This window comes from Oryza brachyantha, chromosome 3 (genome assembly GCF_000231095.2).
Source record: "Oryza brachyantha chromosome 3, ObraRS2, whole genome shotgun sequence".
In the NCBI taxonomy this organism is placed as follows: Eukaryota; Viridiplantae; Streptophyta; class Magnoliopsida; order Poales; family Poaceae; genus Oryza; species Oryza brachyantha.
This window is the reverse complement of record NC_023165.2, coordinates 13,195,734-13,218,878: the sequence shown is the minus strand read 5'-3', so window position 1 is coordinate 13,218,878 and position 23,145 is coordinate 13,195,734. Positions and strand designations below refer to the sequence as shown.

At 38.1% G+C, this 23,145-nt stretch overlaps 2 protein-coding genes across 2 annotated transcripts; one reads left to right on the top strand and one right to left on the bottom strand.

Annotated features, from left to right (window-relative positions):
- Positions 1-612: 612 nt before the first annotated feature.
- LOC102710283 (cytochrome c oxidase subunit 6b-1-like) lies at positions 613-4,518 on the bottom strand. The gene is made up of 5 exons (XM_006650092.2): positions 4,386-4,518; positions 2,534-2,779; positions 2,369-2,451; positions 2,178-2,259; positions 613-997 (listed from the first exon to the last, which is right to left on the bottom strand). Exons 1-5 carry the CDS (start codon positions 4,419-4,421, stop codon positions 944-946), a joined length of 501 nt encoding a protein of 166 aa, XP_006650155.1. The 5' UTR covers positions 4,422-4,518; the 3' UTR covers positions 613-943.
- A 7,965-nt stretch (positions 4,519-12,483) lies between these two features.
- Positions 12,484-17,478, top strand: LOC102710002 (serine/threonine-protein kinase SAPK1). The gene is made up of 9 exons (XM_006650091.3): positions 12,484-12,755; positions 14,154-14,228; positions 15,598-15,699; positions 15,779-15,832; positions 15,916-16,008; positions 16,104-16,196; positions 16,389-16,493; positions 16,601-16,699; positions 16,802-17,478. The coding sequence occupies exons 1-9, from the start codon at positions 12,636-12,638 to the stop codon at positions 17,087-17,089; spliced, it is 1,029 nt and encodes a 342-aa protein (XP_006650154.2). The 5' UTR covers positions 12,484-12,635; the 3' UTR covers positions 17,090-17,478.
- The last annotated feature ends 5,667 nt before the right edge of the window (positions 17,479-23,145 follow it).

Sequence of the window (23,145 nt, the reverse complement as noted above, 5' to 3'; positions counted from 1 at the left end):
TATGATACGTCTACGATAACAGCGGCGTTTGCCGTTGTTCGCCGATAGTTTTTCCGTCACCGTGTTTTGCGGATACCCGCGGGCCGTTAATCGTACGTACGCATAGCACTTCTCAAAAAAAAAAAATCCTTCCGAGAGTTTGGATCACTATCTATTCATCATTATTCTCACCTGATACCAAACACAGAATGATTTGAGTTGATTATGCCCTAACCTTCAGTTCAACATTAGTTTGAAACATTTTCCTTTTGTCTATTTGGAGCACAGGATTTGCACAAACTTCTGCTATTAAAGAGTAATAATGCAATCTCTATACCAATATATCCAGACTTAACATGATCCGACAAAACCTGCCTGGGAGTGACTGGGTTGGTACGCCACTCCACCACACGGACCACCATGGCATTGAGCACAACCAGGCTGACAGTTGGTGACTTGGTTGAATTGCCTCATGCAGAGGGCAGCGGTAGACAACATAAATAGATGTATGCTACCGCCTCCGGCCCAGTATATAAGAGATGTTGGAAATTTTGAGACGAATTAGCCAAAACCATACATTTTGGGACGAAGGAACATTACTACCTTGACACACAGCTTACCAACGTGGTCATGTGACATGAACGTACTGCATTATAGAAGTAGCAAAGATGAGAAACGGTTTGAACTTGAGATTTATGTCAACACATTTTCCCAAGCGAGCAACCACATTCTCCTGACAAAACAGTCATGTCAAGATTATAGTTGTGATGTGAGTTCCTCAGCAATGCTGGGGATGATCGTTTAGGTGGAGTCAGAAGATAATATGCTTCACATCAAAAAGGAAATCTCTTATTTTTAAATCTCTCCAAAAAAACAGGGTGATCCCTTCGATTCTGATAACATGTCGCCTGTTACCAACGAAGAGAGCTTGGACAACAACGTAGCTTCTCCCCTTTGCACATGCTTACAGAGGTCCAGGGAAGGTGCCGTTTTCCCGTTGCTCGTTCCAACGCTCAACCTGCAAACCAAAAACAATAATGGTGTCAAGGTGGATAGGATTAAATAGTTGTGCAAACACAATCAGGACCTCAAAGTTATTAGTGGTAGTGCTATGGTCTGATTAAACGATGTCAGCAAAGTAACTATGGATCCAATTATGGTTGCATGTGTTCAAGTTAAAGAGCTGCATCGATTTGCTTCTATTTTAAACCCATGCACAGAACGACTTGTGCAAACAATAGTATTCATGCAGAATAAATCATACATCTATATAGGTTATTGACACATAAATGTAGTTGTGCCCCCACATAAGACAGTAAAAGCAATCGCTGGGAAGAAGGCTGACATAGAACACTGAGAAATATGTCACCATCTAAATTATCAGAAGCAACAAAGTGTAGCTGATATCTTTCTTGATATAAAAGTACTGAGTCACCAAATTGTGTTTGAAATTTGCCAGAGGTTGGCGCGTAAAATCTGAATTGGCCATTGGCATTCGCTATGGTGTGTATGGCCAAATTGATCATCACATCCACAGCCACAGGTTAGCCATAACATATATCAGGAGATAATCAACATATCCAAATAACCAATTAACGCAACTATTATGAGGTGACCAAACTTCATTGCCATTGGTCCTTAATAAATTGTGGGTTGATAGCTAAACCACTACAGAACCAGGTTAACTTGGCCACCACAAATTTTTCATAATCTTTAAAAATGGTTATTCAAGCAGGGTCATATATATCTAAATAACCATTTTAAAAACTAGCAGTGATCATGAACATGCATTGTGATGGGAATTCAGAAATTGCCTTTTCTTTCACGGACCATATAATATAGATTTTTTGACATTTTTTATAAAAAAGTTGGCCAGATGGGATATCACAGACCCATGGAGTGATCAAGGGCCGACACATATTGCCATTGTTTTTTTTAAAAAAGAAATAAGAGGGGATTGGTGTGAAACCAATCAACAAATTCACCAACTAAAAAATTTAATGTAGCTAAGGCAACAGTATCTCTCAACACTGTTACGATGATACTAAATTGGACACAAAAAACGTAATGAATATTACAGAAGCTACACACATCACATGAATACCTATTTAACTTACCAGAACAGAAGGAAGAAAGAAGAGATTAAAGTGCTGAAAGTAACGTTAAAAAAAGATGAGCTAAAAGATGGAAATACATACCCATTCACCTGGGCAAAGAGATCGATAGTATTTTGCAAATTTATCACATTCAGGAGCATCCTCCCCTTTCGCAGCTACGCACCTGAGAAGACAAACAGAATTAATGATAACCAACACAATTAAACCAATGGCTTTTCTTCAAAACAGTAAACCAATAAATGAACTCAATTCTCGTCAAAGTATAGCCATACCTGTGATACTCAACATAGCGTGTGAAACAGTGCCTTGTTTGATTTGTTGTCGGGAAACGGAAATCTGCTGGAGCTGTTTCAATCTGTACATTAAAACATGCTTAGTACTAATCATTAATTTGTTATAACTAACATTCAAACTTTTTTTAAAAAAAAGTTGGAGACCTTAATCTCTGGTTTCTCCTCAGTCTCTTCCTCAGCAGTTTCCGTTGTTTCCTCTGCTGCAGGGTTGGTTTCTTCTGCTTCTGACTTGTCAGCAGCCTCCGAAGTTTCAGAGTTCACTTCCACAGCTGTTTCAGTCTCATCAGGTTGAGGGGTTTCATCATTCGTTACAGGAATACTTTCAGCCTCCTGGGGCTTATCCTCGACTGCCTTTTCAACTGGGGCTTCCTGTGGTGGAAGTGAATATTCCTGCAAATAAAAGTTGAGTTCAAAAAATTCTAGATTGCCAAAGATCAATAGCATAAGGACCAATATATTACATATTAATCAAATAATGAAATGGAAATGTGATCACCTCATCTGAACACAAAAGGCACATATACTTCTATTCAAGAAAAAATATGCAGGCATGGCTATTGGGAGTTTTTTCTTATTTTGAAAACCTTATTAACTTGAATTAAATCCTATCTCAAAAGATGGACATGTGCTAAACACCTAACTGTTCTAAAATGTTAGTAACCACTACCATGCACTATTTTATAAAATGGAACTGTGTGAACACCTAACCATACTTCACATATGTGATATTCCCAATCATTCTTAACAGGTCCAGAAAACCACTGACCCAAAATTTGTTGAAACATACAATAATGTCCTCTTTTCCTAAGCGAATAGGTTTTTTTTTAATGCAACATACAGACTTTTATCCTTCATTGCAGTTTAAACTAGAAGAACAGCACGAGAAATCAAGCTCCATAGACCGTAACATAACAGATATGTTGAGAAGCATTAAATCATGTTTTTTGAAACATGTTGAAATTATTCAGAATTTAATTATGGTACATAACTGATAACTCTCGGTAAGAAGTCGGAATCTATTCTAGAAAATAGATGCTTTCTAATAAGCTACTGCATATTTAAAGATTTTTATGTAAGACTAGGTTCTTACCACACAGAAAATATCCCGTGTTGGTCTTATTTTTATAGATTAGACCAATAGTCGCTTTCCATGTGGCAGAATCCTAGCCATACATGATACAACGAGACATATTTGGCCCTGAATACCTACAAAACCTCAGCTACAATATCTAATCTCTTGAAAAGTTTCTACTCCCTCCATTTCTAAATACTTGACACCATTGACTGCAGCTATTCAAACTCTGAATACTGATCACTTGTATATTGTTCAGTTATATTAAGTGAAAGTAATATGGCTTGCATTTCTATGTGTTTAAATAACATTATATTTATTTGATCATTCAAAAAACTATTGATAAAAGATAGTTGATAATATTGTGACAGCGTAGTGCCGCAGTCAATAGTATCAAATATTTAGAAACAGGGAGAGTATACTGTTCAGCTATTGCAGAAATCCTATCACACAATCTTGCAAAATTCCTTACTCTTCTAGAATAATAAACAACACGAACCACCACTTCTCTACGACAACAAATCCTTCTAATCCCATCACATTTCAGGTTTTCATCCTGAAATCTACCACATTACCCAAACCTCCATGAACCAACAAAGGTTACCCAAACCGCGGATGAAAATTTCGAACCTCATCACCACCACGCAACGAGTATATTACAATCAGGTGCAGGGCCGGCCCCAACCCGAAATTCCAAACCAGGAGGTTGAGCCATCCAGAAACCCTCCTACTACCTCAGGGCCAGCCTACCGACCAAGCTATCATCATCTCACGAGAGGAGACGGAGGCATGCGCAGATCTGGGAGACGCTAAACGCGTGCTTAGATCTACCGAATCACCAAACGTGAAAACAAAAAAAAAAATCAAAAAGGAAAGCACGTCGCGATCGCAAGGGGGTGGCAGGCAGGGGGGAATTCCGCTTACCTCGGCGAGGGACGGTGCCTTGGGTTCGGCGGCCATGGGCGCGGGCGCAGCGGCGGCAGTAGCGTGGAAGCTTCTAGAAGTGGCGGCTGCGGGGGAGTGGGAGGGGGGACGAGACGACGCAGGAGCAGCGAGGCGATAAAGAAGAGGAGAGAGTAGGTGGGTGGTGGGCGGGCCGGTTGGTAGGCCGGGCCGAGAGAGAAAATGGGCCCAAAATTATATCCGGGCCCAAATGACAGCCTCTGCTGTTGGGCCGAAATGGCGAAAGTGCTCTCTCCGTGACAGCACGCGTCGCCGTGTGGGTGGTTAAACCGAGTTTAAACCGCTTAGAGCGTGTACAATATCAGACTATAAGCCACTTAGCTATATAAACATGTTTTATTTTAAGAAGATAAGAGAGAAAAGAAAAGAGAAATAAGCTATAGATTTAGTCCCTATTTAGAGGCATTTGGAATAGCAAATGACAAAAGTTTTGGTACTGCATTTTGCAAGATGGTGTTTAGAGCATGCAAAAGTTGTCATTTTTTTTAAAAGTTGCGCGTCCGTGAGCGGTGGTCCGCGTCCCTATGCACTTTTGGGAAAAATTTGCTAGTCCAGACTGCCAAATGTCAAATACAAAGTTATCATTTTTCTACCCTAGTGTTTAAATCCATTTTGCAAAAAGTGCTTCAAAATGGCAAAACTCTAAATAGGGCCTTAGAGCAAGTTCAATAGTATAGTCAACTACTAGCTCTAATTTATATATAGTTAATCTAATAGTCAATTCATATAATAGTTACCTACAAAACATATACTACCATGTCTCACATATCATACACACACTTTGTCTTTAAGTTCGTGCTGCAGCTGGCTACAAATTTGTAGCTCACTGCTCTTCGCTCTCCTCTCTTATCTTCTTAAAATATATTATAGTTGGCTTATAGTCTGATATTGTACCTGCTCTTATAGCCAGTTGCAACACGAACTCCAAGAGACAATGTATAAATGACCGGTGAGATCAAATATTAATGTTGTTGTATTATATGTTTTTAGGTAGCTATTATATAAATTATCTATTAAATTAACTATAGATAATTTAAAGCTAGTAGTTGACTATACTGTAAAAGAGATGGGAGCTGGAGGCAGGACGGTGCAAAACACGCCCTCGAATCCTCTATCGGCTCCAGCATATCGCGTGCACGTTAATTCCAAATCAGACCCATACACTATAACGAACACGCACCACGCACCCACACCTGCACGGCCGCACTCCCGACACGCTGCGCTACTAACTCTAATTCATCTATAGCTAATTTAATAGTTAATTCATATAATAGTTATCTACAAAACATTAATACATGGTCCTACATGTCATACACACATCTTGTTTTAGAGTTCTTGTGCAACTGACTATAAATTAGCAGCCTACCTCTCTTCTCTCTTTTATAGTTGGTTTATAGCTTACTGTACATACTCTAAGGATCGGAGCGGCGTGCAGCGATTTTCCGGTATCGATGGCAGACGACGCGCACGTACGGCGGCGAACGGCAATAACAATTTTTTTGCCTGCGCATGTCGGCATATGCGGTGCATGTCGGCAAAAAGAAAAAGCAAAAAACAAGATGGAAATTTTACTGTTTTGAATTTTGAATTCTTGAAAGCCATTTAAAATTTTAATCGGATTCTATTAAGTTTTATGCGGCAGTCTAAATTTTTGCATGGTTCTCAATTGAGTTTTGTCACACAAAAAACCAACCATGCTACACGAGGTGAAACCGCTACGAAAATTCACGGTTGGTGGAACACAGTTCAGTAAAAGTGCAAACGAGTTTCTAACTTTTTATGTTTTAGTTATGTACTCTCTCTGTTTCGTAATGCAAGACTTCTACTCTTGTCTAGATTCATATAGATGCTAATAAATCTAGATATATATAAAAATTATATTCATCCATTGATAAATTTAGATAAAGATAGAAAGTCTTACAATATAAAATGAAGCTTGTAGAATGTAATTATGTTTTATATTTTACGATTACTTTCTAATCAACCAAGCTATACATCATATCAATCCGTTTTTTTTTTGTCATTTTCACTCCTGTATCTCAAAAAGAACACGCAGAAACGCCGATGGCAAGCAACAATTGACGCACATGCTGCGCATGCAGGGCAGTCAGCAGTCGTGGCTGTAGTTCATTTCTTCTTTATTTTTGGTTTTGGATGAGCAAGGGGATGATTATTCATCTTTTTTATAAAATGGCAAACGCTACATTTATAAAAAATAATTTATGAGTTATACTTTTATATAAGTGTTCATATATAAAAACAAATATTAAAAGATAAACTAGAATAAATAACCATACAATCAACTGTAAATTTAATACTAAAATTTAAATTTTAGCATATAAAAATAAACATAACGAGAGTGCAAGTACTGTACACGGTCTCATTTTTTTCCTTCCAATGTACCAGTGAGGAAGTTGACATTGGACATGTGCTGTATGTGTGACCGTGAAATATCTCTTTAGTTAGCATGACAGGAGAGTAAGGGCACATTTAGTTCCCACATTTTTTTTCACAAAAACATCATATCGAATCTTTAGACACCTCATGTGGTGTTTGGAAAGAGCTAAAACTTCTTTAGCCCTATGTCACATCAGATGTTTGACACTTGTTATAAATATTAAACGTAGCTATTAATAAAACTCATCCATAATCTTGGACTAATTCGCAAGACGAATCTATTGAGCCTAATTAATCCATGATTAACCTATGTGATGCTACAGTAAACAATTGCTAATTATGGATTAATTAGGCTTAAAAAATTTGTCACGCGAATTACCTCTCATTTCTGTAATTAGTTTTATAATTAGTCTATGTTTTAATATTTATAATAAGTGTCTAAACATCCGATGTGACATGGGCTAAAAAAATTTAGCCTCATCTAAACACCTGTTAACACTAAAATTTGGTAAATTTCCGTATTGGATTCGGATAAGCAAAGATGGAATCGCCGATAGAAATTTTATCCGGACGAGTTCGAATTCAACAAGGTTGGCGGCGTAATTTTATCTAGTTGTTACAGTTAGTTAGGATTTTATCTCTAAGAGATTAGAGTCCGATCGGGACTTGTTTGTTTTCTTTTATCTATTAGAAACTGTGTCGTGTTAGAGATAGAATTTGTTATTTCTTTTTATCTATTAGGAGTCGAGTCCGACACGGATTAGCATCCACCCGGGGTTATAAATATGTATGCCCGGCTCATTGTAAATCATCTATATCAATTAGATCAACTTCTTTCGGCGCATCGCCATCCTCTTCCGAGGTTTCCTTCGGCGGAACTTGGCACCTGACGCGGGGCTGCATCGCTTCGATCTCTAGCGGAGGGGTAAGTCGATTGTTCCGCCGAGCCACGGTAATCGCATCGGCTAGATTAGAACTGTCTCGGTTCGATCTGATCTTCTAATCTAGTTGTGTGATTGCTAGTTATCGTATCAGTTTAATCTTAGAGCACTTTCGTGTTTTGAGGTGATCTGGTCGACCACTTTGGGCGATCTATGTTGGTTTGATATTCGACGTTTTGCCATATCCAATCTAGTACTGTCTCGGTTCGGTCCGATCTAGTAGATTGCATTTGTCAGATGGTTTATATCAGATCGATGTATTTTGTTCATTGTTTTATCGGAGTACCAGCCGATAAGTTACCAGTCATCGGCTCATTGGCTTGATAGCAATCTAGATCTGTTTAGTATCTATCTTGACATTGCTAGGTTTAATCTTGAACTGTCTCGGTTGGGTCCGATCTTCTATGATTATTCTTAACAATCTATGCTACGTATTTTAAAGATCTTAGTTGTTTGTCCGTCGTCTCCAGCCGATGATTTTTGCCGATCTACATGCTCATCATATTTACATCAATAGAGTAGCCGATTACTTTATTGCACTATTTCTATACCAATCGTCTTGATTTAGTTAGATCGACAGTTATTTATGTTGCATCGGTTTATGAGAATTACATACAAATAGGTTTTAGCCGATCGTAACATATGATTTATTGTCTATTCCAAATAACTCGTCGGTTTATTTATTAGCCTTATCAATCTTCATGTTTTCTATAATTATATCGTGCTCGACTACATACTGTCTTGGTTAAGTCCAATTCTGTACGTCTGGTTCGATCTGGTTATAGGGGCTTGTCCGATTGACTAAGATTAATAAGTAACTTGGCGGATTACGTTGGTCTAATATTTAATTCAATTATACTTATATCAAGTTTCTAGCCGATCCAAGCTTTTTACAACCGATCATTTATTCTATCGGCTAACCATTACAACGTCAACAACTGATCGGCTGGATTATTAGTTACCTATCGGCTCGATAGCCGATCGGCTTGTTTTACTGTTTATCTTCTCAGTTGCAGGATCAAACTGACTGGCACGCCCGCGCATCCTAAGATTTAGGTCCTGCACTGGAGCTGTCTAAGATTGACTCATAGGCCTACGTGTGTGACCGTTGATTGTTATTTTCAGCATCAACAACACCCCCCTAAATAGAGCATTAAATATAAATAAAACAAAAAACTAATTGTACAATTAGGGGAGAAATTGCGAGACTAATCTTTTGAGCCTAATTATTCTATGATTAGTCATAAGTGCTACAGTGACCCACATATGCTAATGACGAATTAATTAGGCTCAAAATATCCGTCTCGCGGTTTCTAGGCAAGCTATGAAATTTATTTATTCATTCGTATCCGAAAACTTCTAACATCCAGTTAAACATCCGATATGACACTCAAAAGTTTTTATTTCGGGAACTAAATGGGCCTAATAGTACGTAGCCTCGCTGGTTTACTACTGACCATCCTAGACAAGTTGACATTTAATAATTTATAATTTATGAGAAGAATTAATGTATACTATCTCACTATCTTAATATAACTTGACCAATGTGATATCCTAGCTGTGTTCTTTTAGTTGGAAAAAAATAAAATATTATCTTTTTTCATAGCTATTTAACTCTAAAAAGTGAGAAGATGAACTCTTATATAAATATTTTTGAAACAATATAGTGTCTAGCCGTTAAAAACGTTCATGCGGAAAAAATTAATCTCGACCAAAACAACGCGGGCTTACTTGCACCGCTGATTTTTCTTGATCCTCTTGGCCCTCAGATACGAGGTGTCGAGCCATCCATCGTGTCGGTTCTCCTTCATGGCTTATCGAGATCTGAAACTAGTTAAATACTCATGCTTTGCTACAGGTTTTTTATATTATCAAATTTTTTTAATATGAAATGATCACTTTAATTTGAATTTACACGTAGATATCAATATATTTAACTAGTTTTTAATATTAAAAAAGTTGAGTACTAAACTGTAAAACCATAGAGTACTCTAGAAATCTTTTTTAGAGGATATAAAAGAAATCTGAAACATATACGCATTGTAAAAGTAAGCATCGAATTTTATATTCGTATTTGGTCAGGTTTTACTAATCGAAGGAAGGCCTCTTTTTTCTTCCCACATGCAAGAGATCGACATTCTTCTTTTAAAAATCAAATACAGAAAGTCCTCTTTTGCTTCTCATGGTCTGGAGTGATGGCATACAGTTATTATCTTTTATTTTTCTTCTGCGATTCCAAGATCTCGAGATGTGTCATCATCTCGTCCAATGGATATATAATTTTCTAAGCACCAATTTGGGTGAGCTTTATTTAGCTTAAAGTCTTAAAGATCGTGCTCCAGGGGATCCGCTAGAATCCATTATACACAAATTGATATGTTTATAATAAGGTTTTAGTGATGTCAGATAATTATCGGCTTACAGCTAACCCTTCGTCTCTTTGAGCGAAGTTAGAATGTGTAGTTGTGAATTTGTACATGTGGAATAGTTTGCGCGTAACTTTCATATCATTAAGAAAAATCTTGCTTAGTTGAAGGCTTGAAGCCTCCACGAATGTGATTGCTGGATGAAGATCACAAATACTCTATTTGTTCTTCCACACTAAAACGTTCATTTACATGAATACTAATGCATATAATCATCTATACAAACCATAGACATTAATAAATACATTTGAACCAGAATTGAAAGTCTTACTATATATTTTTACGCCCTATAATATAAGACATAACTATTTTTTCTGTCACGTGGTATAAGTCGTACATGCAAGCATGCATTAACTAGCGCATATCTTTTTCTTTAAATTTGATTTATAAACGTCTAACCACATTACATGCATCTAGGTAATTTAAGCAAGATGATGATTATAACTTTTTATTGATCTTTATGTTAGTGATAGTTACGACTTATATTATGAGATGGAGAGAGTACAGCCGAAGGAGTAGGCTAAGGTAAACAATAAACATTCATTTGAAGATATACTTTAATTATTTTTATGTCGTTTTTAATTTAAAAATGTTTGCAAATATTTATTACCACAATCAATAGATAGTTGTAATCAAGGTATTATGATTTTTCCCTATTAAATTCAAATTTGAATCCTACCGAGTTTAATTCGACCATCACCTGACTTTACGTTGATGTCTCTCTGTATCACGGTTATTTTATAAAATGATGATGAAATATTTAATATAATTATCACAAAAAACAATTCATGTTTAAATTTTGATCACCACATTATTAGCACTATAAAATTTTGAAAATACATATAACAAAGTTTTTTGCTACTATACATACTGTCTTTTAATCTACCCCCCTGGAAATTATATCGTCCTTACCTCACACCGTGCCTCCTCATGGCAATACTTACAAGCAAAAGTCAAAATTCAAAATTTAGAACTTATTTTTGAAACTTATTTTAATGTTTTCAATCTTAGCTTCTTTTTTTACAATATTTTCCCTTCGGACTATCACAATACGTATTCAAATGTTTTACCTAAAAATATTTTTCAATTACTAATATATGGTTTCACTCGTAATCTTATGAGTGAAACAACGCTCGTAATCTTACTCGTGAAGTACTCTCACCATCCCAAAAAAAGATTTATCTGTACACTGTCTCTGATATACTATATAAAGTTATAAAGAGTAAAATATACTTCATTTTTTTCTAATCTCAATGCATTATCTCTCACCTTTTTAAATTGCAATACTTATCTTTTATTTACCAAATCCAAATGTAATTGCTCAAAAGTGTAGTCTTTGTTTGATAAAGAAGAGTAGTTAATAATAAAGTCTTTTGAGAATACTAAGAGATAGTACTGTAACTCAACTATAAGTCTATAGGAAGAATATAGAAAATATAAAACAAATACTATTGACTTTTATGAAAGAGATAGCTCTAAACATGTTCAAACATGAATGTTTTTTAAATAATGGTGGATATTAATAAATTACTAAATATATTTGTTATTATATGTCAATCCACATATCAATAACAAATATATTTAATAATTTAAATATAATATATTTAAAAGATAATGTTAATAAGATGTTAATGATATTTTCAAACATGTTATTGACTTTTATGAAAGAGAGATATGTTCAAACATAAATGTATTTTAAATAATGGTGGATCTTAATAAAAACCGACATATCATTAACAAATATATTTAGTAATGTAAAGATGATATATGTGAAAAAATAATATTAATAGGATGTTAATGCTATCTTCTGAATAAAATCTCGTTGCAATGCACGAGCAGTTTGCTTAGTAAGCAAAAATTTGAATTATTTAAAGTAGATTTTAGATTTGTTTCACAACACTTTATGTTCCGGCCTGGTTTTCCAGATAGGTAAGAATATTTATATAAAACTTATATTCATAAATTAGTAATTAGTAATTGTAGTTTAGAATTACGCTGTTTGCACAACCCTACGCTCCTCCCATAGTCAGCGGCTACTGGTATACTATTTCCAAGGGTACGGGTATAATTTCAGCGGTGGTACGTACGGATGATGACGTCCTCTCCTCTCCTCTCCTCTCCTCTCCCGTTGCGGCGCGTCTCCCGTTTCCACGACTAATTTTTATATACTATACACGGCGACCCCTCGAACGGCACCCACGGCGACACATGGTCGGGGCTGCCGCCTACAACCCCAGTCCCCGGGACGAGACGTCTCCTTCCCTCCCTCCCCCCCCCCCCCCCCCCCCCGCCTCAACCTCACCCTCTCCATCCCCTGCTCCGCTCCGATCACCACCTCCTCCTCCTCGAGGTTCTGGTTTTACCCCCATCCATCCCGGCGGGCGATCGAGGGCGCTGGCTGCGTGCGACGCGAGCGGCCAAGAAGCGGCGGCGGCGGCGGGGGAGGGATGGAGCGGTACGAGGTGATCAGGGACATCGGCTCCGGGAACTTCGGGGTGGCCAAGCTGGTCCGGGACGTCGCCACCAAGGAGCTCTTCGCCGTCAAGTTCATCGAGAGGGGCCTCAAGGTAGTAAACTAATCAAAGCTCATGGTCATGGGGGCCTCACCTCAGCTCCCGGCCAACGATTTCATCTCTCTCTCTCTCTCTCTCCTTTTTCTTTTTTTAGTATGCTTTGCGGCGATCTGTAATCTGTTCGGCGCTAATCTTACTCCTATAATTCCTAGTGCAACACTCGAAATGGTTCTTGCCATTGGAGCGCGCTGTGGTTTTCGCACCCTGCTTCCGCATGAGTTTTCTTTTCCACCAAAGAAGAGAAGGATTTTTAGCTCTAGTTTTGTACGATATTGCATTTGTGCTTCATCTTTTAGTGCAGTTCATTGGTTCGAAGCCCGTGCATTTAATCTTTTTAGGCCCCTTTGATTCATAGAAAAAACATAGAAAGTTTAGAGGATTTTAATCTTATGAAAAAAAATTCCTATGAGAGCCTTTGAAACAAAGCATTACATCCTACCATTTTCTTTAAAATTTCTATGGATTAGGCAATCCTATAGACATTTTAGAGGAAAATAAACATGAGGTATGTTTTTTTCTTCTCATGACTCTAAGACACCCTCAAATTCCTATGTTTTTCATATGGTACAATCAAACGGTCATTTCTATATTTTTACTGTATTTTGCAATTCTCTGTTTTACGTATATGTTTCTGTCAGAGTCCTGTATTTTTTCTATTCTTCTGTTTTTTTATTTCTGTGATTAAAAGGGCCCTTAGTTTTGTAATTGCGTCTCGTAAAGGGATAAAATATATCCCAAAATGCCGGGGTAGCTTTGTTAGGTAGAAAGTTTGCGACCCAATTGACTGGTCAATCGCTTTGACTATATATATGGTCCCTGGCTCTTATACACGTGACGAACTCTTATCAGTGATATTTGCTTCAAACAAGCTAGCAGAACCGAACTATTCTACAATGAGTGAATTAGTTATTGCGCGAAGCATTGGCTATTAGCATTACCATGCCGCAAATTTCCATCGACTTCATTATTTTTTTAATCCCCTTTTAGCTTGCTGCCTTGTATACTCAAATCTGCAGCCGTTAAAACGCTAGAAACATCCAACAAACATTTGTTAGTTCACTTCGGATTTGTTGGATGTTTCCAGCGTTTTCAGTAGCTGTGTATACACGTCACTCGTCCTTTATTAGTTCATTAATACCTCTACTGTTACTTTTGCTTTGCTGTCCTTTACCTTTTCCTCTTCCTCGTTTAATAGTTGCTTTCCATTTATCTCGGGCTGATTATCTTCTCATTGTATTTTGGTTCTGTAATTTTGTTCAAGCTGCTTCTGTTTGTAATAGTAATCTTTATGTATCAAATCCAAAAAAATACGGTTCTCCAAGTGCCTTTTGTGTCAAACCTTGAGTTTCTTTGGTTAGTTAGTTAACACCTGATCTAGTTATTGTTACGTAGATTGATGAGCATGTTCAAAGGGAGATTATGAATCACCGATCACTGAAGCATCCAAATATAATCCGATTCAAGGAGGTAATCTCTTGGGCCTCTAGGAAAGTACTATTTGTAATATAATCTCTAGTTGAATTGAGTGTTATGCTTGTTTCTGCTCTTTTCGGGAAAGTCTTTTACAGATAGAAAGTGATAGCTATCTATATTCCGCCACGCCTCTATGTTTATAGGAGGACAAATGGAATATAGTAACGTGAAAGTTTAGGTGTTGTTTAGATTAAGAAAATTTTTAGGAGAAGTGTCACGTCAAATGTTTGATCGAATGTCGGAAGGGGTTTTCGGACACGAATGAAAAAACGAATTTCACAGCTAGCCTAGAAACCGCGAGACGAATCTTTTGAGCCTAATTAATCCGTCATTAGCACATGTTGGTTACTGTAGCACTTATGGCTAATCATGGGCTAATTAGGCTCAAAAGATTCGTCTCAAGATTTCTTCCATAACTGTCAATTAGTTTTTTAGTTCATATATGTTTAATGCTTTATTTAGGTGTCCAAAAATTCGATGGGATGTTTTTGGAAAAAAAATTTGGGAACTAAACAAGTCCTTAGTTGCATCATTTAGAAGGACTCTTTTGATGGTGACTTCTATCCGTTGAATCTCACTGTTTTCACCCTTGTAACCCTGTTATGCTCTTTTTCAATTTTGAGTTCTCTTTAACTTCAAATACGCTGCTCACTTTAATGTGCATGTTTGCATGGACCTTGGTAGTATATTTTTCTACGGGTAGACTAGCAGGCTAATTGCACAGATTCGTTTTGAGCGGGGAAAATGAGCATGTTTATACAGTGTGCACAAATAAAAACAGTAGTCATTTAGGAGCCATTAAAAAACCAAGTTGTTTACAAACTGTTATACACTATTTCCTGGGGACTAACTTTACTGGCATCTGGCATTTAATTGTTGAGTCATGTTTGTCAGGTTAACTCTGTCTTCGTACTGTCTGTGTTCTGTGTTAATAAAGGGAGGTTGATTTTTATTAAGGTTGCCCAAGGTCTGTTTTCTGTTGCTACCTTTTTCCTGTATCTACAGCTGTTATCAAGGCTAGGTGGAACGGGATCCTCTGCGGTACTATTGGCTAACATGTGGGCCTAACCTACTCTTAGACCTATATGCTAGTGACTCCTACTCCAAATGTAGGACATTAGGAGTGTGCTGCAGAGGAATTGTAGCTTATTAGCTATTTTAGGTTATTTTTGGCATTTTTCTTCCAACATTTGTCAAGCAGTGCTTTTAGAATAAAGCTATCCTTGTGAATGTTGCTAACAGTTTACATAACTCTTTATTTGCATTTATGGTTAACCACCTGTATTTGACTGTCTGTCAATGTTTAACATTCGAACATGCATTGTATCCAGATTGAAAAATTAAAGTAGTCCTTAGTTTTCAGGTTGTGCTAACTCCCACACATTTGGCAATAGTTATGGAATATGCTTCTGGTGGTGAGCTATTTGAAAGAATTTGCAACGCGGGAAGATTCAGTGAGGATGAGGTAGAGAATATTCGCCGTAATCTTTGGGACTCTCTTATGTAGGCCATTATATTGACAATTTATTCATTGTCCTCAATAGGCAAGGTTCTTCTTCCAACAACTGATTTCTGGAGTGAGCTATTGTCATTCTATGGTACACCATGACTACTTGACTTGAATATATCAGCTCGCATGTAGGTCATTGCTCACATGATTCCTTGTCTTTTCTTCCTGCAGCAAGTATGCCATAGAGATTTGAAACTTGAAAATACTCTCTTGGATGGGAGTGTCGCGCCTCGGCTTAAGATTTGTGATTTTGGTTACTCCAAGGTATTATTGGTTCAGATAACATCCTCAGATCACATTTTTTATCACCTAAAATTAGTACCCAACCCACTTTGAACCTTTCTTTTGTTCGTTTCCAGTCTTCTGTTCTGCACTCTCAACCGAAATCAACTGTTGGCACGCCAGCTTACATTGCTCCAGAGGTCCTCTCTAGAAAAGAGTATGATGGGAAGGTAATTTTGTTTTGTTACTGCATGATTTGAATGAGTTTCTTTATGATCCTTGGAAATGAGAGGTACCAAAATTATCAATTTTGGAGGTACCAGTACTACATAATGTCTTAGTACCATATAAAACAACTCAATCTGAGAAAACTCTCAATTTCCACGACTGAACTATTAAAACACAATTACGCGCATTCTTAGGTTGCTGATGTTTGGTCTTGCGGTGTAACACTGTATGTGATGCTTGTCGGTGCATATCCTTTTGAGGATCCTGATGACCCCAAGAACTTTCGCAAGACGATCACTGTGAGTAAATGCAGACATACTAGATAGCCCATTCTCCTGTTAACTGTGCCTTTTGATATATTTCTGACTCATCCTACTCAGTCTGATCTCATTAACATCTTTTTCAGCGGATACTCAGTGTACAGTATTCAATTCCAGACTATGTTCGAGTCTCAGCGGAGTGCAGGCATCTCCTGTCCCGGATTTTCGTTGGAAATCCTGAGCAGGTGATTCTTGTCATCACATAATTCACCTTGTAGCTTAGTGACAAATCTTCATCTCAGGCTTTCTGACATTACATCCACACATTCATACTTCGTCTTGTACAGAGGATAACCATTCCAGAGATCAAGAACCACCCATGGTTCCTCAAGAACCTGCCCATCGAGATGACTGACGAGTACCAGAGGAGCATGCAGCTGGCAGACATGAACACGCCGTCGCAGAGCCTGGAGGAGGTCATGGCGATCATCCAGGAGGCCCGGAAACCGGGCGACGCCATGAAGCTCGCCGGCGCTGGCCAGCTCGGCTGCCTGGGAAGCATGGATCTCGACGACATCGACGATATCGACGACATCGACATCGAGAACAGCGGGGACTTCGTGTGCGCCTTGTGACAGATGCCAATCGAATTGATCATGTTGGTTGAAGACTCAAAGTAGCAGCGAGCTTTCTTGGTGGCCGATTTGTGTGCGTGGAAGGTGGATCCCCTTCTGTTGCTGTGTCGTTCATGGCTCTCGTTTTGATTGCGGATCACATATGCTCTGTGACCAAGAGATTGCCATCGCTGTGCATAAATAAGATGAGTTTAATTACATGCTGGTAGTTGTATTCTTGGCAAAATGCTTTGTGCTACCAGTTCTTTATTTACATTTCATCAGTTATTCTTCATGCAATTCCTGTCCTTTCTCATAATCTTAGCAAACTGGGGTACATGTTTTCGTATACTGAATACAAGAATCCATCGTAAGACTTTCTGGCACTATCTTGTATATATATTTTTCATTTGCAGATCAATGTATATGGTATATACGTGATTAGAATCTAATGATATGAGAGATATGAGTCGGAGATAGATTCTTGCCCTCATTTGTTGAGGGTGATTTAACTAAACACAGAGTATGTATATTACGGAACCGGATCCTCTGCAGTCGACTGCAGAGAACATCGTTGTTGATGTGTGGGCCAAACATCTTCCGGGCTCACATGTCAGTGGTGGTTACAGAGGAAAGAGGAAAGTCGACTGCATAGAGATCCCAATCCGTAAATTATGTCTTCAATTAATACTTGGTAAAAGAGATTGTAAAAAAGCACATTTGCCACATATATACTCTTCTTATCTTATAAGAAAAACACAGTAAAAGAAAAACAAAAACTATTGTTGCCGTTGTCCTTGCGTGCTATCGAACACGATCGGATGCAAGACGCCGGCGAGATGCGGCGCCAGGCATCTGCAGCCCAGGCTGAACCGGCGGCGCCACGGGAGCCTTCTTCTTGCATTGCGGAACGCTAATGGCCGCCGTTGGCGCCGCCAATTTCGGGCCTCCTGCAGCCGCCGCCGCCGCGGGCAGGCACAGCACCACCATTGGAGCATTGGGCGTGGGTTCCGCAGCCGGCGGCGGCGCGGCTTCCCGGGGCGTGGACGAAGACGGCTCCAAGGACCCCTTGTGCGGCGGGTGGCCTTGATCTTGGTCGTGGCCGTCGTCGTCCTCCCCGGCGGCGGCGACGCGGGGGAGGTGGCGCGCGGGCAGGCACCGCACCGCGGCGGGAGCATTGTGCGTGGGCTCCGACGGCGGCGTGGCCTCCCGGGGCGGGGGAGACGGCTTGGAATGGGCGCCGTCGTCCTCCACGACGGTGGCGGCGGCGCGGCGGGCCGCGTCCTGCTTCTGCTTGTACTCGGCCGCTCTAGCGTCCCGCAAGAGCGCCCCCTTCTTCCGCCTCTTTAAAGGCAGGTGTTTTGGCGGCGACGGCGGCGCGCGCAGGCACAGCACCACCATGGGCTCCGGCGGCGGCGAGGCTTCCCGGGCCCAGGGCATGGAAGACGGCTCGAAAAGGGACGGCCCCGGCGTATGCCCTCCATCTTCGCCCTCCTCATCCTCCTCCGCCCATTCGGCGGCGGCTCGCCGCGCCGCCGCCTGCTTGTAATCCGCCGCGGCGTCCCGCAAGAGCGAGCGGCAGAAAATATCTCCCGTCGCCACGATATTGTGGTCCAAGAAGTTCTCTCACCAGTTGACGAGCTCCTTGTCTGTCATGCCGTGGAATGCGCCGTCGACTGCCGCCGCCGCCGCTGCTTTCTTCTTCATGCGGTCAATGCCGTCCGCATGCTTAGGTCATGAGCTCGCTGGAGTACGTGCATGCGATGCGGCTAATCATGTACTCCTGGATAGATGGAAACTCTTTGCAACACGATTTATATAATTAATCATCAAGAGGTTGAGTCATACTCTGACACCAACTGGAGTACTCTTTCTATGTTCCAAAACTTGAGCGTTTTTAGAATTTCATTTTTCTATCTCAGTGTAACATTTCTATAACGATTCCAGTTGTTTTGATCGTTCCAATAATTTTATATTTAAAAAGAAATCTAATCTATTTAAAATTTAAAAATTAATCATCGCACCTACTAAAAGAAGATATTTTCATGTCTTATTAACGTAACCTAAACAACATAAAAACCATTCACCATCGTCTTCTTCACCTATGCTTATATAAGCCAAAATTTAATCTTTTAACTTTAAATTCGAATTTGGTTTTTAAAGTTTTTTTCACTAGATTTTATTTTTTATCCTTGGCATTTAGATAGCTAAAAATACATATATAAAAATCTTGTTCATAAATCATTTTTCGTTTATAAATATATTCTTTAATTTTTTATCCTTTTATATTCTAGAAGGGATACAATTTTCTTCCGTTCGATGCGACCATGCCAGGCAACCCATCGGTCCGAGGCCCAGTTTAGTTAAAAAAAACTTTTTGTAAAAATATCACATCGAATCTTTGCACATCTAAATGAAGCATGAAATATACATGGACATTAAAACTAATTACACGGTTATGCGGGAAATCGTAAGACAAATCTTTCAAACTTAATTAGAACGTGATTAGTCATAAGTGCTAAGTAACTAACGTATACTAATGATTCGTCTCGCGGTTTTCAGGCGAAATCTGAAATTTGTTTTGTAACTAAAGTACGTTTAATACTTCAAATGAATGTCAAAAAACTTGATTTGATGTTTTTGCAAAAACTTTTTGCAAACTAAACAAGCCCTAATTCTCATTCAGACTTGGGACACATCACAAGATGTTCATACTTCATCAAGGTTTGTGTACAGCAGCTTAGCAAGCGTGCCAGGGGCATATCGTTGGATATATCTATGTTTGCTAAAAAGCAGGGCCATGAGCCTTTTCTCTAAAATATCGTTGGATATAGGTACACATTAGAAATAAGGACAGATAATCGAAGTCCAAATTTTAGTAAAATTTCCGACCTTGTACTTATGCATCACTTTCCGTAAGCTGCTTCTTCAACTCCAGTAACTGTCGGCGGTGATCACTACATGTCCGAATTTAGGGGGAGGGTGAGAGGATGTGTCAGAATTTGGGGCGAGTGAAGGACGGAAGAGAGCGGGTGAGACATATTTGCAATAATAATAATAATAGTTTGTGAAGAAAATATTTATATACATATTCTTAGTAGTTTAAAAGCCAAGTCTAAACGATAAACTTCGATGAAACCCTCTAAATTTAAGTTTGAAAATTTAAATTTTGACTCATAAGTATAAGAAGAAGCGGAAAGATGAGGGTGATAGTTTTCTAGGTTTAGAGGAAGTAGTGTGTCATTAAATAAATATCCGACTATGACATTCGATAACATAAACGAGGTAGTTGTTTTATGAGGAGGAATGATAGATATTTATACAAGTTTAGACTATTTAACATCCCTACTCCTGTTGGTCGGAGTTGGTCGGAGTTACGTGTGTCCTAGTCTAGTTTGCAACTATATTGCTCTGGTAACATAATATTTTTGTCGCTGACTGGACATAGTCAAGCTTCTTTAATGTTGATTTAATATAATTTTCTTATCTGGCTTCTAATTGTCCTTTAGAAATCTATTCATCGCCCAAGGTTTCTTGGATCTAATTGCCTCGCGGGGTCTATCGGATTATCCTCCTCTCCCGGAGATATAGTATTTATACCTATAGTTTGCTCTCTTGTCGAAGGAGATGAGTAGGAATCGAGTAGGACTCTAGACAAGACAGACATGTAGGCTTGTACTATGTTTTTGGGCTAGCAATTTATACCATGTTCTTTTTTAGCTAGGTCGACCTATTCTTATACTATGTTCTTTTGGTAATAAAAGATTGTCTGATTATATGATAGCTATTTAATAGTATAAATGATAAATTAATTATTATAATTTTAAAAATCTAATCTAAAAACGTGAGATGATGAGCTTTTTATATATTTTTTTCATAAAACACACGCGGTTTAGCAGTCCGAAAAGTGTACGTGTAAAAACTAAGCTCTACACGGCAGCAGTGCAAACAAACACAACCGTGGACAGGCTTAATTAGTTTCGATGCGACTATCATTCTTATTTTTTTTAAAAAAACATATATTTTGGAGTAAATTGAGTCATGGATAGAGAGCTGGTCTCGCACATTTGCTGTTTTACTACATAACAGATGTACACACGTATACTTCTCATGTTTTTTAATTTAACACAGTTAACTTTTTTATTCTACTTTAACTGTTCATTTTATTCATTCTTTTAAATATGTAAAGTTATAAGTTATTTTTAAAGTTTGTCTAGAAATAAATCAAATCATAACAAAACAATTAGTAATTATATATTTTTAAATAAGACAAATTATCAAACGCAAAACCAAAATTCAGCGGCGTTAAATTAAAGAAAAACAGAGGGAGTACACCAATACAAACGTACACCACGTGTATACATGCACGAGCATGTCTCATCAAAACATTCTCGAAGAGATGAAGAAGATCGGTATAAAGTTGCTGCCTCATTAAATTCCTATGTAGAACACATAATTATGGGAACCTTAATTTGAATATTAATGAGTGAAATCATACCGCCGTAACCCAGATATAAGATATTGAAATGAAATTAATACAACCATATATTAATGATATCACCCTAACACACTCATTTCCGAGTTATTATACACAAACACATTAATTTCGTTTGAATTTTAGAAACCACATAGTTTGGCTGTGCGCAAAAACCATACATTTTTTAATCATGTTACTGGTTGCTTTTGTGTAAATATGAGTTCTTTAAACTCTAAGGGCTCCTCCGGAACGAGGTATTTTAGAAATACTAGCTGAATATCTGTGCTTTGCAAATGATAAAAACATATTATGTTATTTCAACAATAAATAGAAAAATATTTTTCATGAAATATGTGACCATCTTTTTTTATATAGAAAATACCCATATCAATTTGATTATATGTGATATCCATCTAGATTTGATTGATTTTTAATATTACGAAGTTAAGGGGGTAAATTGTAAAATGCAATGAGAATAGCAGAGTAGGTGGCCCTCACCACTAGAGAATTTTATAGTGGTAAATAAACGAAAAATAAAAGAGAGAATTGGAATGTCATGCATGTGCGAATGAAGTGGTGAACCCACATTAAAAATTACCTTTTGTCCGGCACATGCTAGTAAGCTAATTATTGAATAATATCGTAATTGATATAGCTTAACACGGTAAAAGAATAGACAAGCTATCCGGTGTCGAGTGCACCGGAATAGCTTAATATAGGAACACCCCAAACGAATACCACGCGAGTATAAGAGCATGCCAGTAAAATTGATTTCCAAAATTGAATTTTAGAAATTCTACCATAAAACATACCTTTAACATGGTTTTCAAATTTTTTTATAGTATTTATGAATGACTAAAATCAGCTACCTCATAAATCTAGATTTTGGTCTGACATATTCGTTCCAGTAGAACGCTTTTAGTTTTTTAGCTTCTTTTGGAGCGATGCCATCTTAGGCCTAATACTTTTTTGGATGAACCTAATACATGGTCTGGGAGGTATAATATTAGCATTATTTTAGAGATGCTTAATTTATAACATAATTTATTTATATGGATCGCCAATGAAACAACACGTGAATTTGGATAGGTTCTGAATAGTGAAAGTATTTACTATAAATTGAGTATAAATTATAAAATGAGGTTTGAACTTAAGTGTTAATTTCCCACTGGAAGTAACTCGAATGCAATTCAAACAAATTTGATATCTTCAACCCCAAACAAGACGTATAGAATGCTAAAGAAACAAAACTCAACAGTTATATTCCTTGCGGTGAAACCTATTCATGGGGGTTGAAAGTCCTAGTCCTAGTCGTGCCATGAGTCTCACATGTACAACAAATTATTCTTTCAGTGATACTCGTCCAGAGCGAGACACCTATATCAACTTCGTTAATCTCAACGTATGTCGTTTTTATTGTTTTGGATGCAGTACCTATGTATGCTCACATAGGTGATGTAGATATAGATACTAGCTTCATCGTTTATGAAGTGTTGTAGAAGAAAAACATTTTGGAAAAAAATCCTCCTAACATTAGATTAATTATTTTCCCGTTACACACTATAAGATTTGTTGGTCTTATCTAGATTTATTTGTGTGC

Excerpts from the sequence above, each read along its gene's own strand:
- LOC102710283 (XM_006650092.2), bottom strand. The coding sequence starts at position 4,421 with ATGGCCGCCGAACCCAAGGCACCGTCCCTCGCCGAG. Across the intron at positions 2,780-4,385 it reads AGGCACCGTCCCTCGCCGAG|GAATATTCACTTCCACCACA; the intron begins GTAAGCGGAATT and ends TTTTATTTGCAG. Across the intron at positions 2,260-2,368 it reads CGCTATGTTGAGTATCACAG|GTGCGTAGCTGCGAAAGGGG; the intron begins GTATGGCTATAC and ends TTGTCTTCTCAG.
- LOC102710002 (XM_006650091.3), top strand. The coding sequence starts at position 12,636 with ATGGAGCGGTACGAGGTGATCAGGGACATCGGCTCCGGGAACTTCGGG. Across the intron at positions 15,700-15,778 it reads GAAGATTCAGTGAGGATGAG|GCAAGGTTCTTCTTCCAACA; the intron begins GTAGAGAATATT and ends TGTCCTCAATAG. Across the intron at positions 16,009-16,103 it reads GTGATTTTGGTTACTCCAAG|TCTTCTGTTCTGCACTCTCA; the intron begins GTATTATTGGTT and ends GTTCGTTTCCAG.